This window comes from Nerophis lumbriciformis, linkage group LG08, assembly GCF_033978685.3.
Source record: "Nerophis lumbriciformis linkage group LG08, RoL_Nlum_v2.1, whole genome shotgun sequence".
Classification (NCBI taxonomy): domain Eukaryota; kingdom Metazoa; phylum Chordata; class Actinopteri; order Syngnathiformes; family Syngnathidae; genus Nerophis; species Nerophis lumbriciformis.
In genome coordinates, this window is record NC_084555.2 from 24488049 (window position 1) to 24507917 (window position 19869).

At 39.4% G+C, this 19869-nt stretch overlaps 1 protein-coding gene across 2 annotated transcripts in view; it reads right to left on the minus strand.

The window, feature by feature from the left end:
- myt1lb (myelin transcription factor 1-like, b) overlaps window positions 1–19869 on the minus strand; it is a 318608-nt gene that overhangs the window by 265243 nt on the left and 33496 nt on the right. For both annotated transcript variants that reach the window (XM_061968516.2, XM_061968515.2), the window contains exon 2: window positions 3810–3917. In XM_061968516.2, coding sequence (XP_061824500.1) covers window positions 3810–3917 — 108 coding nt within the window. The remainder of the gene's footprint in view (window positions 1–3809; window positions 3918–19869) is intronic.

Below are 19869 nucleotides of genomic sequence, written 5' to 3' on the forward strand. Positions count from 1 at the left end.
TTTCTTTTCTTTTCAAAAGGCATGTTACATGTTATAACTGTGGTTTTTTTTTGGGAGGGGCAAGCACCAATTAAATTGTTTTCAATTCATTTCAATGTGAGACGTTGATTGGAGACACAGGTGTTTTCATTATTAGATTTGGTTTGTAATCTATATATATTCTTTCCATACTATATTATATATTCTGTATTGCATTACAGAGCTCCGAACATTATGTGAGGTTTTGTTCACACTGCAGTGTTGGTAGAAGAGACAGCAGTTCAAATCCATCTAAATCAGTGGTTCTTAACCTGGGTTCGATCGAACTGTAGGGGTTCGGTGAGTCGGCCTCAGGGGTTCGGCAGAGCCTCCGCCGCAGCGGTCAAGACACACCAGACTCATGAATTGATTAACATGGACCCTGACTTAATTAATCAAGTTGAAAAACTTATTTGCGTGTTAACATTAAGTGGTCAATTGTACGTAATATGACTGTACTGTGCAATCTACTAATACAAGTTTTATTCAATCAATCAATCGTGTAAATAAAAACTTCTCTCTATCGCTGTATCTGTACTGTAAAGTTAACATTTGAATGACAATAAAAAGGAAGTCTAAGTCTAAGTATTATGGATACCACCAAGCAATGTTCCCTCTAATTTTCCATCTAATTTGCAAGTGTGTAATTTTTTGTGAGTTCATGCACTGTGTTGGTTTTGTTCTTTGAACAAGGTGATGTCATTTTGTGCACTAGTAAAAAAAAACATAACTTTGTCTTGAATTTGAACAAAAAAAAATAAAACATTTTATTTTTCACTAAAGAAGGGTTCGGTGAATGTGCATATGAAACTGGTGGGGTTCGGTACCTCCAACAAGGTTAAGAACCACTGATCTAAATGTATCACAATAACATCCCCTGATCTAAACACATCCGGGCAAGGAACAACTCAAAAGACCCCAACTGGGGAAAAATAACTAATTAATTTTAACAGTTTCGCCAGGGATGTGTGTCTCTTACATTTAAACCAATACAGTACCAATTCACACCTGGGACTCGATACTGATACTTTTGCATGTGTAAAAAAATGTGGTACTAAATGTTAAAGGGGCAACATTTGCACAGATGCCTAGAGGGCGCCAACATTGCAATGTATTTTACACAGTATATCCCGCCCTCTCGCGGCTTCTCGTACGTAATGATGTACCGTATTTTTCGGACTATAAGTCGCAGTTTTTTTCATAGTTTGGCCGGGGGTGCGACTTATACTCAGGAGCGACTTATGTGTGAAATGATTAACACATTACCGTAAAATATCAAATAATATTATTTAGCTCATTCACGTAAGAGACTAGACGTATAAGATTTCATGGGATTTAGCGACTAGGAGTGACAGATTGTTTGGTAAACGTATAGCATGTTCTATATGTTATAGTTATTTGAATGACTCTTACCATAATATGTTACGTTAACATACCAGGCACATTCTCAGTTGGTTATTTATGTGTCATATAACGTACACTTATTCAGCCTGTTGTTCATTATTCTTTATTTATTTTAAATTGCCTTTCAAATGTATATTCTTGGTGTTGGCTTTTATCAAATACATTTCCCCCAAAAATGTGACTTATACTCCAGTGCGACTTATATATGTTTTTTTCCTTCTTTATTATGCATTTTCGGCATGTGCGACTTATACTCTGGTGCGACTTATACTCCGAAAAATACGGTAATTACGTAAGTACGTAACACATGCACGCGCATTAGCTTTGGGTGTTGTTAGCTAATAATAGCGGTTTGGATAGTTAGTGTTAGCTATCGTAAATGTATATTCTATCAAAACAACAACATGACCGCAAATCTTTATTGCTTCTCTTTGACTGCTTTTGTATGTGTGCAGGCGCTCCCTGCGCGTACGTGTTGACGAGACCGGGTGAGTGACCGCCGTAAATGACAATCATTTTATTTGGGCCGGTAAAAATTTTTATTACATAAACTTTGTAATTGTTAAAGAAAATATAGACAATCGTCAAACAAATGTGTTCTTTTAAACCGGTAATGGTAACATAAGCTAGCCAGTGGTTTGTTATTATATGTTTTGCTTTGAAAAATGTAACTGTGAGAAAGTTGCAAACAGCACCTTTAATTGTGTAATAATAAATGATCTTTTTATGTAACATTAGAGCAGGGGTCGGGAACCTTTTTGGCTGAGAGAGCCATGAAAGCCAAATATTTTAAAATGTATTTCCGTGAGAGCCATATAATATTTTTTAACACTGAATACAACTAAACAATTAAACATTTTTAAGTAAGACCAACATTTTTTGAGTATAATAAGTCTCTTATTCTTTTTAATAACATTGTTATTCTAAAGCTATCCAATAATAAGTATAATACTTCTTACAATTAATGCAACTTCTTGAACAGGTGCGGTATAAAACGGATGGATGGATTAAAATGTATGAGAATGTTTTATATTTTGAACGTTATTTTTAACACTGTGATTACCAGCGGAATGATTAATTACTTATCGTGTTAAGCAATGTCAGCTAAGATTTATCTGAGAGCCAGATGCAGTCATCAAAATAGCCACATCTGGCTCTAGAGCCACAGGTTCCCTACCCCTGCATTAGAGTGTCCGCCCTGAGATTGTTAGGTCGTGAGTTCAAACCCCGGCCAAGTCATACCAACGACTATAAAAATGGGACCCATTACCTCCCTGCTTGGCACTCAGCATCAAGGGTTGGAATTGGGGGTGAAATCACCAAAAAGGATTCCCGGGCGTGGCCACCGCTGCTGCCCACTGCTCCCCTCACCTCCCAGGGGGTGATCTAGGGTGATGGGTCAAATGCAGAGAATAATTTCGCCACACCTACTGTGTGTGTGACAATCATGGGTACTTTAACTTTAACTTTATTTTACACTGAGCTAATAATAAAATAGGTGCTGTTCAGTTGTTATATCTGGTTGTCTTACACTTCTAAGTATGCATTTGTTTGTTCTCAGTGTGTTAACAATAACCCCAATTCTTGAGAGTTTGCACTGGCTCCCTGTTCATTTTAGAATTGTTTTTAAAACCTTGCTGTTTGCTTTTAAAGCTTTACATGGACTGGCACCTCATTATATCTCGGTCCTCATCCAAATTTACGCTTTATATTGTTTTTATATTGGTTTTATATTTATGTATTTTTTGTTTTTATTCAGTCATTGGTGGAGCTAAGGATAATATTTAAATATTGTTTTAATATTGTTGTGCAGCACTTTGGAAACATTTATGTTGTTTAAATGTGCTATACAAATAAAGTGGATTGGATTGGATTGGATTGGATTGTTGCTGTAGTCAGGAAGTCATCTTTAGCATTAAGATGAGTGTGCCCTCTTGTTTTGTGTTGAGCCCTACAAAGTGTTGACACTCTAAGTATTCCTCTTCTTACACACAGACTGTTGGATTGTGATGCGCATCTATGTTTTGATTATCAATTCTGAAGGTGTTGAAATCGCCATGTAAAATCAACAATGTTAAACAGTAGCATGCATATTTCCAGTGTGAATTAGCATCGAGCTAAAGCATTGTAAAAAGCAGCCTTACTTTTGAGTGCTTTCTATCAAGCACTCTTGCTTTGTTGGCAATTGCAACATTATAGAGGTTTGTCCACCAAGTGCAACCGGGTGTCACGTGCAACGAAGGTATCAAATTATGATAGCCTTTTTTGACAGCGTTGGTGAATCGATAGTGCCGACAAAAAGTACCGAATTTGGCACCCAGTCACGTTGATAAACATAAACAATATCGGCACATGTTCAGGTGCACAAAGGGGTACATTTAGTGTACCTGCGATGGTTTGGTTGAGACTCTTTTTCCAGACCTCTGCTTCCACCGTGACCTGCTGGCTTTCACTTGGAGAGGAAAAGCTCACCACGCCTCCTCCAGATTCATTTTCTACACATGGAAGGAAGAACACAGAAAACGTACATCATTAAAATCATTTCCACAACAATCACATTCACACGAGGCATCTGATAGCTCCTGCTCTCCTCTGACTCCGGCTCATGAATAGTCATATAGCATCAGCTACGTGACACTCGCCGGTGCCAACGCAGATTTCCGCCACGGAGACGGCCGCTTGTCATGTGCGATAGGCTTTGGCAACATGTGGTAATTAGCTAGATCTATCATCTTCTGCAGGAAGTGGGGACAAATATAGCTAATGATCCGTGCCTGCCTCCATGATTTCTCTTCTTGGCTCTCCACCCTTTGCAAGAGTCACAGAAGGAACGGAAATGGAAAAAACGGAGGGTGGGAAAAGAAGTCCATCTCCGTCAAAAAAAAAAAAAAAAGGGTCAAATTAGAACATTGAAAACAGGGTATAGAAATGTTGCCTCTCGTTTTGCTGCTAATTAAATATGTATTGAGAGAAAAGAGATGCTGCATTGAAACAACAAATGACAACCACTGCTGGGAGGGTGCAGATCATCGATCATCACTCTCACACACACACACACACACACACACACACACACACACACACACACACACACACACACACACACACACACACACACACACACACACACACACACACATTCTTGTATTTGTTACCTTCTTGAGACCTCCGAAAAATGCCTACCTCTTTAGGACCACCCTTTCTAGATATATAAAGATTTGTATTTACAACATTAATAATATATACATACTATGCAAATATAAAAAAGGCAAGCATTTAGTAAATTTTTGAGATTTTAAATTTTTAGTTTGTAATTGTTTTTTAGTCTTTATTATTTACTTCAAGTTATTACAGTATGTCTCTATATACATATTTATTTCAATTTGTTTAATTAATTTTGGCTAAATAAATGATAAATGGGTTATACTTGTATAGCGCTTTTCTACCTTCAAGGTACTCAAAGCGCTTTGACAGTATTTCCACATTCACCCATTCACACACACATTCACACACTGATGGCGGGAGCTGCCATGCAAGGCGCTAACCAGCAGCCATCAGGAGCAAGGGGTGAAGTGTCTTGCCCAAGGACACAACGGACGTGACTAGGATGGTAGAAGGTGGGGATTGAACCCCAGTAACCAGCAACCCTCTGATTGCTGGCACAGCCACTCTACCAACTTCGCAACGCCGCACATGTCAATTTCTTACACACACTTGTTATTACATACGTTGGCCAGAAGGGGAAAACTTTTTTTTTTTTAACACACACTTGTTATTTCATATGTTGACCAGAGGGGGAGTACTTTTAAAACAGACACACAGTCAATTTGAAAAATCCCTCCTTTTTGGAGATTTCACCACCAGGGGTCCAAGTTAGACAATTCTATATTAGATGCAATGGTTTTTCTTATTGGGACCTTGATTTCAGTCCTAACTTGTTCACCGGTCCTCATATGGAAGGTATTTTTCCTTGTTGTTGTCTCAAAAAGGGTAGAAATACAAAAACACACACACACACACACACACACACACACACACACACACACACACACACACACACACACACACACACACACACACACACACACACACACACACACATTACTACACGGTCACGGCCTATCTCCAAGTAGCTTCAATCAAAACAATCATTGATCCCTCAGGACAAACACAACCGTGGGCACGTAGTGAGTGTGCAGAGTTCCCATTGTGCGTTATGTAAAAGGAGTGGTGGCAGTTACATGCTTAAATGGACTCTACTTTGGACCAGTAGGGGGTCGCGTTTGTGCTTCACATCATGCACAAGCGCACACAAATACATCAGTTGTTCCTGTTTATCGTCAGGTCTCCTCGTACTGTCTTACCATTGTTATCTTTATTCATTCTGACTATGACTATCTATACTGTATGAGGACATGACGGCATGTGCAACTACAATGGAAACGTCCCGTTTATTAGTGCTGTTAAATGTTTCATATTCAAAATCAAATTATTTACTCTTTTGCATTTGGATTAATCAGGGGCATCACTAGCTTTTAAGGACAAGGGGGGTTTAGCCCCCAGGAGATGCACAGGATGTGAGCGATCGTAGCGCACGAGCACAAAACTTCACAAACGGCTAACAAAGACTTAGAAATTATTCATTGTTATTATTATTATTTCAGTCGGTTTATTTTCAATCTGTGTTCAGTACAACAACAAACATGGGTTTGCACAGTGACATTTTGTTTACTGCATCAACAAGAAACAATGACTTGCATGATCCTTCAAGATACACTGAAACACAATGAAAGTCATGGCATTAGCCTCTATGTTATTACTGCACAACATAGAGGCTAATGCCACGACTTTCGCTCACAATACAATAATTGTTTGTTCCCAAATATTTTGAAGTTGCACAGATTATATTTTGGGCACATGTGTGACTAAAATGGTTGTAAATTCAAGCCCTGGAAATATTACTTCATTACTTGAATTAATGAAGTAATATCTGGATCGGGATAATTTGGCTTATATATAATATATCTATATATATATTATGGCAAGCCGTTAAGGAAATTAAATATATATGGAAGTGAATAGAAATGAGAAACGTTTATATATACTGTAAATAAAAAAGACTTAGAGTCCGTCTGCTGAACCGAAAAAGAGCCACAGCTGTCAAAGAGCTGAGGGACCATCTTCAAAGTGCAATGCTGAAACAAATAATGCAAACAATAAAATGTAACTTCCAGGGCTTGAGATTAACGTAGTCCCGTCGTCCCGGGGACGGTAAAAAAAATGCACGGGAAGAAATGAAATGCTCCCCCGGGACGATGGCTTTTAACTATTTTTTTTCTTTTTCGTTTTATGTATTTATTCATTTTACATTTTATATTAAATGTCTTGGTTTTTCCTCCCTCTGAAAATCCTCTGAAATGTTTAACAAGCCATCCTATAATAATAAAACAGCTATTAATGTAACACTACAATAAAAAAATATATATTTAATGATGTTTCTTTCATTATTTTAACAATAGGCTAATGTATCTTACTTTATATAGATTCTACAAGAAACATAAAACTTAAAAACTAAATTATTTACAATTGCAGACACAAGGTTTCGTGCAGCTTCACTCATTGTAAAGGAAGACGGAAGTCCACGCAGGAGAAAAATGACTACAAAGATGGTGTCTGGGTTTTTCTTATATATATATATATATATATATATATATATATATATATATATATATATTAAGTCTTTCATACATATATATACATACATATATATATACAAACCCTGTTTCCATATGAGTTGGGAAATTGTGTTAGATGTAAATACAAACGGAATACAATGATTTGCAAATCATTTTCAACCCATATTCAGTTGAATATGCTACAAAGACAACATATTTGATGTTCAAACTGATAAACATTTTTTTTGTGCAAATAATCATTAACGTTAGAATTTGATGCCAGCAACACGTGACAAAGAAGTTGGGAAAGCTGGCAATAAATACTGATAAAGTTGAGGAATGCTCATCAAACACTTATTTGGGACATCCCACAGGTGAACAGGCAAATTGGGAACAGGTGGGTGCCATGATTGGATATAAAAGTAGATTCCATGAAATGCTCAGTCATTCACAAAAGAGTCACCACTTTGTCAACAAATGCATGAGCAAATTGTTGAACAGTTTAAGAAAAACCTTTCTCAAACAGCTACTGCAAGGAATTTAGGGATTTCACCATCTACGGTCTGTAATATCATCAAAGGGTTCATAGAATCTGGAGAAATCACTGCACGTAAGCAGCTAAGCCCGTGACCTTCGATCCCTCGGGCTGTACTGCATCAACAAGCGACATCAGTTTGTAAAGGATATCACCACATGGGCTCAGGAACACTTCAGAAACCCACTGTCAGTAACTACAGTTGGTTGCTACATCTGTAAGTGCAAGTTAAAACTCTCCTATGCAAGGCGAAAACCGTTTATCAACAACACCCAGAAACGCCGTCGGCTTCGCTGGGCCTAAGCTCATCTAAGATGGACTGATACAAAGTGGAAAAGTGTTCTGTGGTCTGACGAGTCCACATTTCAAATTGTTTTTGGAGACTGTGGACGTCGTGTCCTCCGGACCAAAGAGGAAAAGAACCATCCGGATTGTTATAGGCGCACAGTTGAAAAGCCAGCATCTGTGATGGTATGGGGGTGTATTAGTGCCCAAGACATGGGTAACTTACACATCTGTGAAGGTGCCATTAATGCTGAAAGGTACATACAGGTTTTGGAGCAACATATGTTGCCATCCAAGCAACGTTACCATGGACGCCCCTGCTTATTTCAGCAAGACAATGCCAAGCCACGTGTTACATCAACATGGCTTCATAGTAAAAGAGTGCGGGTACTAGACTGGCCTGCCTGTAGTCCAGACCTGTCTCCCATTGAAAATGTGTGGCGCATTATGAAGCCTAAAATACCACAACGGAGACCCCAGGACTGTTGAACAACTTAAGCTGTACATCAAGCAAGAATGGGAAAGAATTCCACCTGAGAAGCTTAAAAAATGTGTCTCCTCAGTTCCCAAACGTTTACTAAGTGTTGTTAAAAGGAAAGGCCATGTAACACAGTGGTGAACATGCCCTTTCCCAACTACTTTGGCATGTGTTGCAGCCAGGAAATTCTAAGTTAATTATTATTTGCAAAAAAATAAATAAAGTTTATGAGTTTGAACATCAAATATCTTGTCTCTGTAGTGCATTCAATTGAATATGGGTTGAAAAGTATTTGCAAATCATTGTATTCCGTTTATATTTACATCTAACACAATTTCCCAACTCATATGGAAACGGGTTTTGTATATATATATATATATATATATATATATATATATGAAAGACTTAAAGGTATACTACAGGATGTTGTCGATCATGTTGGCTATTGGTCCTCTTAATTGTCAATCATTCTGGTGATGTTACGTAAGGACATATATATATATATATATATATATATATATATATATATATATATATATATATATATATATATATATATCAAATAAAACAAATGGCTTATCATTAAGCCATTTTTTATTTTTTTATTTATTACATCGCCAAAATAGGCCTAACAACGCCAATGGTTGTACTTCTGTAGCACTTTGAGATTTGGAATCAAATTACAAATACAATCTATTATATAAATTTAAAAAAAAATAATAATAAAATAAAAAAATACGAAGGTCCTGAGTAGTCTTGGGTTCAATCCCGGGCTCGGGATCTTTCTGTGTGGAGTTTGCATGTTCTCCCCGTGACTGCGTGGGTTCCCTCCGGGTACTCCGGCTTCCTCCCACTTCCAAAAACATGCACCTGGGGATAAGTTGATTGGCAACACTAAATTGGCCCTAGTGTGTGGATGTGAGTGTGAATGTTGTCTGTCTATCTGTGTTGGCCCTGTGATGAGGTGGCGACTTGTCCAGGGTGTAGCCTGCCTTCCGCCCGATTGTAGCTGAGATAGGCTCCAGCGCCCCCCGCGACCCCAAAAGGGAATAAGCGGTAGAAAATGGATGGATGGGATGGATATATATATACACACAAAAGAGAAGTGTAGGATTTCTCTTCTCTTGTTGCCTTTTTTGTATTTGACTTTATTAAATGGATTTATTTAATGTTGTTTGGCGCAGCTGGACCAGAGAAGGAGATAGAAAGAAGAAAAAATGGAAGACAGAAGGGGAAACTATATATATATATATATATATATATATATATATATATATATATATATATATATATATATATATATATATATATATATATATATATATATATATATATATATATAATTGGGGAAATCATATACAACCACAACAATTGGTTAACTTGATTGTCATGGTGATGATAGCTACTTATTGGCAGTTCAACTCATCAAACTTCAGAGGGGCGCAATTGCACCAAAACAACATTTTCTTTTTTTTCAAGCAGCAAAAATGAGATTCATCTGGTTTTCATGGAAAAATCATAGTAATATAACAGGATTACAGTCTGTTAAAAATACTAGTTATAATGGGAGTCCATGGGGCAAAAATAGTTTTTTAAAAGAAAGTGTCTATACTTTGTTTTTATCCTAGTCTAACAGCATTGCAATCAAAAACACAAAATGTGTATTTTATTTTATTTTTTTACGGAAAAGTGAAGTAAAGGAGCATTTGTCTTCAATATAAATTGCGTGACTAATCTGCATATATACATGATTATTTTGATCATTGTTTGTGATTAACCACAGGAGTCAACTTGTTATTTTTGACAGCCCTAGTACAGTACAAGTACTTTGTAGAGGTCAAAGAGACTGGCACATTCAACTCAATGTCAAAGACTACAGTACTTACTGACTCGAAAAATAATACATACTTTAAATGAAACTCAGAAGTGTAAGAAAAACAATATCTAACAACTGGGCAGCACAGTTATCATTATCAGCTCAATGTTGAATGTTGAACAAAAGAAAAACAAATATTACCACATGAACACGCAAACAAGTACTGTAATTGGTACAGCTCACTCATTATTAACCGTTATTTTTGACAGCCACAGTGTTTATAATAATTTGTTATGTACAAGCAACCTAAATATTCCTGTCCATTTGTGTACAAAAACACACGTGCTGCCCCCGTCTGTGTCGCTCTGGCACACACACGCACACACACGCACACACACACACACACACACACACACACACACACACACACACACACACACACACACACACACACACACACACACACACACACACACACACACACACACACACACATTGTTGTAATTCTTACCTTCTTGAGGCCTCCGAAATATGCCTACCTTTTTAGGACCATCTTTTCGAGATATATAAAAATATTTGTTTACAACATTGATAACATATTCATATTATGCAAATATAAAAAAGCTGGTTGTGAAAATTAGTTGGAATTTCACAAGAAAAAGGTCACAATTTCACAAGAAAAACTTCGAATTTTGGCAGTATTATAATAAAAGTCGTAATTTTACTCAACACAAGTCAAAATTATACAAGAAAAACTGAACATTTGTGCAATATCATGATAGAAGTTGGAATGTTACTCAATAACAAGAACAGCTTAAAGGGGAACATTATCACCAGACCTATGTAAGCGTCAATATATACCTTGATGTTGCAGAAAAAAGACCATATATTTTTTTTAGCCGATTTCCAAACTCTAAATGGGTGAATTTTGGCGAATTAAACGCCTTTCTATTATTCGCTCTCGGTGCGATGACGTCACAATGTGACGTCACATCGGGAAGCAATCCGCCATTTTCTCAAACACATTACAAACACCGAGTCAAATTAGCTCTGTTATTTTCCGTTTTTTTCGACTGTTTTCCGTACCTTGGAGACATCATGCCTCATCAGTGTGTTGTCGGAGGGTGTAACAACACGAACAGGGACAGATTCAAGTTGCACCAGTGGCCCAAAGGTGCGAAAGTGGCAAGAAATTGGACGTTTGTTCCGCACACTTTACTGACGAAAGCTATGCTACGACAGAGATGGCAAGAATGTGTGGATATCCTGCGACACTCAAAGGAGATGCATTTCCTACTGGACTGGACAGATCAGCTTTCAGGAAAAGAGAGCGGATAAGGGTATGTCTACAGAATATATTAATTGATGAAATCTGGGCTGTCTGCACTCTCAAAGTGCATGTTGTTGCCAAATGTATTTCATATGCTGTAAACCTAGTTCATAGTTGTTAGTTTCCTTTAATGCCAAACAAACACATACCAATCGTTGGTTAGAAGGCGATCGCCGAATTCGTCCTCGCTTTCTCCCGTGTCGCTGGCTGTCGTGTCGTTTTCGTCGGTTTCGCTCGCATACGGTTCAAACCGATATGGCTCAATAACTTCAGTTTCTTCTTCAATTTCGTTTTCGCTACCTGCCTCCACACTACAACCATCCGTTTCAATACATGCGTAATCTGTTGAATCGCTTAAGCCGCTGAAATCCGAGTCTGAATCCGAGCTAATGTCGCGATACCTTGTTGTTCTATCCGCCATGTTTGTTTGTATTGGCATCACTGTGTGACGTCACAGGAAAATGGACGGGTGTATATAACGATGGTTAAAATCAGGCACTTTGAAGCTTTTTTTCGGGATATTGCATGATGGGTATAATTTTGAAAAAAACTTTGAAAAATAAAATTAGCCACTGGGAACTGATTTTTAATGGTTTTAACCCTTCTGAAATTGTGATTATGTTCCCCTTTAACATTTTGGCAATTTTATGAAAAGAGTCAAAATTTTACTCAACAAAAGTCACACTTTTATAAGAAAACTTTAACATTTTGGCAATATTATAATAATAATGGGAAATTTACTGGGCAAAATTATGAAAAAGGTCATAATTTTAGTCAAAATATGTCACTATTTTCAAGAACAAAAAAAATGGCAATATTATAATTAAAGTCAGAATTTTATATGACAAATGTCAGCATTTTGCATTAAAATGTATTAATTTTACATTAAAAAAAAGTAATAATTTTACATTTAAAAAAAAGTAATAATTTTACGAGAAAAAATTGCAACATTACAGAAATAGAAAGAATATGAGAAATTGTTCCCAGGCACATTGTGAGAAAAAGTTAATTTGTATTTTGTTGAATTTTTTGTTTGTAATTGGATTTTAATCTTAATTTTTTTACTTCAAGTTATTACAGTATGTCTTTATATACATATTTGTTTTTTATTTTTTTAATTAATTTTGGCCAAAGGGAGCGCATTTCAATTTCTTACACACACTTGTTAATACAAACTGTTGGCCAGAGGGGGCGCACTTCAATTTTATACACACACTTGTTATTTTATATGTTGACCAGAGGGGGAGCACTTTTAAAACCGACACACAGTCAATTTGAAAAATCCCTCCTTTTTGGGACCACCCTAATTTTGATAGATTTCACCACCAGGGGTGCAAATGAGACATTCTCTATTAGATGCAATGGTTTTCCGTATTGGGACCATGATTTCGGTCCTAACTTGTTCACTGGTTCTCATATGGAAGGTACTTTTCCTTGTTGATGTCTCAAGAAGAGTAGACATACAAGAACACACACACACACACACACACACACACACACACACACACACACACACACACACACACACACACACACACACACACACACACTCACAGACACACGCACACACATGAACACACACATTCGTAGTGGCCTCTTGGTCATTATAATCAGGGTGTAAGTGATGGCTCTGTCCTCTGATGAAGGTCTTCATGTGGAGGCTGATGACAAATCACAGCTCTCTGACTCTTCATCAGGACACATCCCACATTCCCCGGGTGTGTGTTTGTGTTTGTGCGCGTGTGTGTGTGTGAAATGTAGGGGGCATAGCACAAAAGAAGACGGTGTGAAAGAAACACAACAGATATGAGTACAATGCAACCTGCAATGTGTGGAAGGCATTCTGGTCATGGAGTTGAGGCGCTTGTGTGCTAGTTTCAGCACCAAGGACAGCGACAGACAAGGCACAGGCAGGGAATAATAGACCTCAGACTGCAATGGGGGGCACACCCACCGAGAAGGCACACACACAAAGGCGCACATTACTCTGCAATCGCACACATGAAGGCGGCTATAGCTATTCTCATCCTTTTTTGTCGCATCAGAAAGTCAGGATTCCACAAGAGTGTTCCAGGAAGAATGAGAAGCACCAGTACTAGCCTCCCATATCTACACATAACCAGGAAAGACTAACAACAATGACAACCCTTTTGTATGGCGACGTTTTCTGTGTTATGCAGGAGATGTAATGTCTGCTGGCACATTTCCTTTGACACATATTGTACATGACAGGAGTTTAAAATGCACCTCCTCAAAGACGCTCGCAGAAATCATACCCATTATTTAAAGAAAACGCACATACGCCACTTGAGGACAATAGGGCACCCAGGAATGCTTTATTCATGTGATGGTATAGGCACACTCACACACACACATACACACACACATGCGCAGACACACACACACACACCGAACCGCGTCTCCTGAGCTCTGATAGAGACTGGAGCTGCCTGACCTACATTCTGGCAGATATGTATACAGCCAGGCATAGAAGAGATGAAATCTCTCTCTCTGTTCTATATGCTGTGTTCTCTTTGTGCAACACACACACACACACACACACACACACACACACACACACACACACACACACACACACACACACACACACACACACACACACACACACACACACACACACACACACACACACACACACACATTCTTGGATTTGTTACCTTCTTAAGACCTCCGAAAAATGCCTACCTCGTGAGGACCACCCTTTCTAGATATATAAAGATTTGTATTTACATCATTATTAATATATACATACTATGCAAATATAAAAACGCCTGTTGTGAAAAATTAGTTGGAATTTCACGAGAAAAACTTAGAATGTTGGCAGTACTATAATACAAGTTGTAATCTTACTCAACGCAAGTCAAACATTTTACAAAAAAAACTGAACATTTGTGCAATATTATGATAAAAGTTGGAATTTTATCTAACAGTCGCAATTTTACAAGAAAAGCTAAACACGTTGGCAATTTTATGAAAAGAGTCGTAATTTTACCCGACAAAAGTAAAGTCACAATTTTACAAAACATTTAAATGTTTTTGGCAATATTATAATAATAATCGGAATTTTACTTGGCAAAATTATGACATTGAGTCCGAGTGGACCATGTTCCGCACCTCTATTGTCGAGGCGGCTGATTGGAGCTGTGGCCGCAAGGTAGTTGGTGCCTGTCGTGGCGGTAATCCTAGAACCCGTTGGTGGACACCGGCGGTGAGGGATGCCGTCAAGCTGAAGAAGGAGTCCTATCGGGTTCTTTTGGCTCATGGGACTCCTGAGGCAGCGGACAGGTACCGACAGGCCAAGCGGTGTGCGGCTTCAGCGGTCGCGGAGGCAAAAACTCGGACATGGGAGGAGTTCGGGGAAGCCATGGAAAACGACTTCCGGACGGCTTCGAAGCGATTCTGGACCACCATCCACCGCCTCAGGAAGGGGAAGCAGTGCACTACCAACACCGTGTATGGTGCGGATGGTGTTCTGCTGACCTCGACTGCGGAAGTTGTGGATCGGTGGAGGGAATACTTCGAAGACCTCCTCAATCCCACCAACACGTCTTCCTATGAGGAAGCAGTGCCTGAGGAATCTGTGGTGGGCTCTCCTATTTCTGGGGCTGAGGTTGCTGAGGTAGTTAAAAAGCTCCTCGGTGGCAAGGCCCCGGGGGTGGATGAGATCCGCCCGGAGTTCCTTAAGGCTCTGGATGCTGTAGGGCTGTCTTGGTTGACAAGACTCTGCAGCATCGCGTGGACATCGGGGGCAGTACCTCTGGATTGGCAGACCGGGGTGGTGGTTCCTCTCTTTAAAAAGGGGAACCGGAGGGTGTGTTCTAACTATCGTGGGATCACACTCCTCAGCCTTCCCGGTAAGGTCTATTCAGGTGTACTGGAGAGGAGGCTACGCCGGATAGTCGAACCTCGGATTCAGGAGGAACAGTGTGGTTTTCGTCCTGGTCGTGGAACTGTGGACCAGCTCTATACTCTCGGCAGGGTCCTTGAGGGTGCATGGGAGTTTGCCCAACCAGTCTACATGTGCTTTGTGGACTTGGAGAAGGCATTCGACCGTGTCCCTCGGGAAGTCCTGTGGGGAGTGCTCAGAGAGTATGGGGTTTCGGACTGTCTGATTGTGGCGGTCCGCTCCCTGTATGATCAGTGTCAGAGCTTGGTTCGCATTGCCGGCAGTAAGTCGGACACGTTTCCGGTGAGGGTTGGACTCCGCCAAGGCTGCCCTTTGTCACCGATTCTGTTCATAACTTTTATGGACAGAATTTCTAGGCGCAGTCAAGGCGTTGAGGGGATCCGGTTTGGTGGCTGCAGGATTAGGTCTCTGCTTTTTGCAGATGATTTGGTCCTGATGGCTTCATCTGGCCAGGATCTTCAGCTCTCACTGGATCGGTTCGCAGCTGAGTGTGAAGCGACTGGGATGAGAATCAGCACCTCCAAGTCCGAGTCCATGGTTCTCGCCCGGAAAAGGGTGGAGTGCCATCTCCGGGTTGGGGAGGAGATCTTGCCCCAAGTGGAGGAGTTCAAGTACCTCGGAGTCTTGTTCACGAGTGAGGGAAGAGTGGATCGTGAGATCGACAGGCGGATCGGTGCGGCGTCTTCAGTAATGCGGACGCTGTATCGATCCGTTGTGGTGAAGAAGGAGCTGAGCCGGAAGGCAAAGCTCTCAATTTACCGGTCGATCTACGTTCCCATCCTCACCTATGGTCATGAGCTTTGGGTTATGACCGAAAGGACAAGATCACGGGTACAAGCGGCCGAAATGAGTTTCCTCCGCCGGGTGGCGGGGCTCTCCCTTAGAGATAGGGTGAGAAGCTCTGTCATCCGGGGGGAGCTCAAAGTAAAGCCGCTGCTCCTCCGCATCGAGAGGAGCCAGATGAGGTGGTTCGGGCATCTGGTCAGGATGCCACCCGAGCGCCTCCCTAAGGAGGTGTTTAGGGCATGTCCGACCGGTAGGAGGCCACGAGGAAGACCCAGGACACGTTGGGAAGACTATGTCTCCCGGCTGGCCTGGGAACGCCTCGGGATCCCCCGGGAGGAGCTGGACGAAGTGGCTGGGGAGAGGGAAGTCTGGGCTTCCCTGCTTAGGCTGCTGCCCCCGCGACCCGACCTCGGATAAGCGGAAGAAGATGGATGGATGGATGGAATTATGACAAAGGTCATCTTTTTACTCAATTTTACAAGAACACCAAAAAAATTAGCAATATTGTGATAAAAGTCAGAATTTTATACGACAAATGTCACCATTTTGCATTAAAAAGTTATAATTTTACATAAAAAAGTAACGATTTTATGAGAAAGTATTGCAATATTACAGGAGCAGAAATAATATAAGAAATTGTTCCTAATTTTATATGAGAGTCGACACATTGTGAGAAAAAGACTGCTTTTAGTTAATTTATTTTTTATTTTTTTGTTTGTAATTGGTTTTTAATCTTCATTATTTACTTCAAGTTAGTAAAGTATGTCTCTATATAAATATGTATTTATTTTTTAAAATAAACTTTGGCCAAAGGGGGTGCATTTCAATTTCTTACACACACTTGTGATTACATATGTTGACCAGAGAGTGAGGACTTTTAAAACCGACACACGGTCAATTAGAAAAATCCCTCCTTTTTGGGATCATCCTAATTTTGATAGATTTCATCAGCAGGGGTGCAAATGAGATATTCTCTATTAGATGCAATGGTTTACCGTATTGGGACCATGATTTATGTCCTAACTTGTTCACCGGTCCTCATATGGAAGGTACTTTTCTTTGTTGATGTCTCAAGAAGGGTAAACATACAAGAACATGCACACACACACACACACACACACACACACACACACGCACACACACGCACACGCACACACACGCACACACACGCACACGCACACAGGCAAGCAAGGTGTTTCAGGTGTATTACCTCTGAAATCCCCCTGCATGCATCTCCTAATAGAGTGAGAGTGCAGCATGTGGCTGGGGGGAAGATCCTTTACTATGATTCATATTTTGGCTATTTTGGGGAGCTCTTTCAGTGAGTGTTTACTCGGAAGTTCCCAGCACACAGACTGTATAAAAAAACCAAATACTGATACAGCAGAAACCAAGAGAAAATATCACAAGAACAAAATCAGCAACAAGGCAGTTTTCAACAATCTATAGTCAGAAGCTTCACAGACTGTGAAGTGTGAAGTGAATTACATTTATATAGTTCTTTTTCTCAAGTGAGTCAAAGCGCTTTACATTGTGAAACCCAATATCTAAGTTACATTTAGACCAGTGTGGGTGGCACTGGGAGCAGGTGGGTAAAGTGTCTTGCCCAAGGACACAACGGCCGTGACTAGGATGGCGGAAACGGGGATTGAACCTGCAACCCTCAAGTTGCTGGCACGGCCGCTCTACCAACCGAGCTATACCGCCCGCCTACTGTACTGATGTTCCGTAATATTCTAGATATACAATTTACTAGACACGTCTTTCCATTAGATACTTGATTATAGCTGTAGGTGTCACGGCTGGTTACACCTTTATGTTGGGTTTTGTTGGTGTTCTTCTGTGTTTGGTATTTGTTCCTGTCCTGCGCTCTTATTTTGGTGGCACTTCCTGTTATACATGCCTTCAAGCACGTTTTCCCTCATCTGTTTTCTGTTGGTGATTAAGACTATTTAAGTTGAGTGTGAGTCACCATTCTTTGTCGGGACTTTGTTTGGAATGAATATTCTTCATGTGGACGCTCTCTCCTCCAGCTGTAAGTTTTTGCTATATTCCAGCATTCCGTTTTGTTTTGCACCTGTCGGTTTTGGTTTTGCTTTTGCATAGCCTTCTCTATGCTTCAATGCTTTTCCAGCGGCACTAATCTTTGTTTGTTTTTGGGCTACATTAAATACTTCTACCTGCATGTTGCCTCCTCGATTTTCTGCATCTTGGGAACACGCCACTGATCGCCGTCATGCGACCCGAGCGTCACAGTAGGTATCGATTATTTTAGTAATCTATTAATTACTTGCACGATTAATCGAATAATAGAATTATCCATCCATTCATCCATTTACTACTGCATATCTTAGGGAAAATAGTTGGAACAAACATTTTCTGCTTGCTATAACCTTCATTCTTTGTTCCTATTAAATGCACATCATCCTAATTTAAATTGCAATTTTAACAAGTGTGCTTTAATAAAACCGAAACACTTTTTTATTTTTTTCAAACTATCCGCTGTTCGTCGCCCACACAGATCACAGCAGCCACACACCACCGCTACCATGAATTGATTAACGTGGACTTAAACAAGTTGAAAAACTTATTCGGGTGTAACCATTTAGTGGTCAATTGTACGGAATATGTACTGTACTGTGCAATCTACTAATAATAGTCTCAATCAATCAATCAAAAGTGAGCTCTATTGCAGCGACTGTGCGGAAACTATCTCCGCGTATTTAAAGTATACAGTCCGTTCGGTCTTTTCTATATATGTTTGTTGGTTACAGCCTTATAGTCAATATGCGATATTTACATCCTGCATATAGGATTCCATCACAATGGTTTTTACTGAAGACCAGCAAAGTGTGACTTTTCGGGAGATCAGAACACAACAGTTTAAAAACATTCTGGAGTGAAATCTTCCAGTAATCCTTATGGCTTGGTTAATGTGGTAAAGCTATTAATTAATTCTAAATATGTTATGACAGTGACCATTAGATATTTGTGACCCGATCTAAACTTTTGTTTTATTGTTTCCAAAAATATTTTTCAATTTGTTACATAAATATTGCAATTCATCACAAATAGATATTGCAGTAATCATGTATAAACAAACAGAGTAATTTACAAAATGTATTTTGAGCGTACATGCTCCTTTAGCTTAACCACAAATGGTTACCTGAAAAGCAGAGCAGGTTGTTATACAGTCAGTGATCAGATCAACGCATATGTCAGTGCAAAGATGAGGGAAGAGGCTAATTTCACCCCAAAATACACCTGGATGGGACTTGAGATAAAACTGCTACCAAGTTTTGAACAATAAATGATGGCTATTTATATAAAACATTTAAAAATGTTCTAACAGTAAAATTGCATTTGTCTCAGAATATCAGGGTCTTTTTTAAAGTTAATTTAAATGATGTAATCAAGTAATTTACAGCGATTTTCGCGATTAATCAAGACTCACAAGTGTGATTAATCTGATTTAAAACAATAATCGTTTGGCAGCACTAAAAAAAACATTGTTAAAAAAAACATTTTTTAAGTTGCTAAACCTTAAACCTAATGAGCTATTTTGTATTTGTTGTTTATTTACCTAATTGTTGAATCGTTAATCATTTGACATG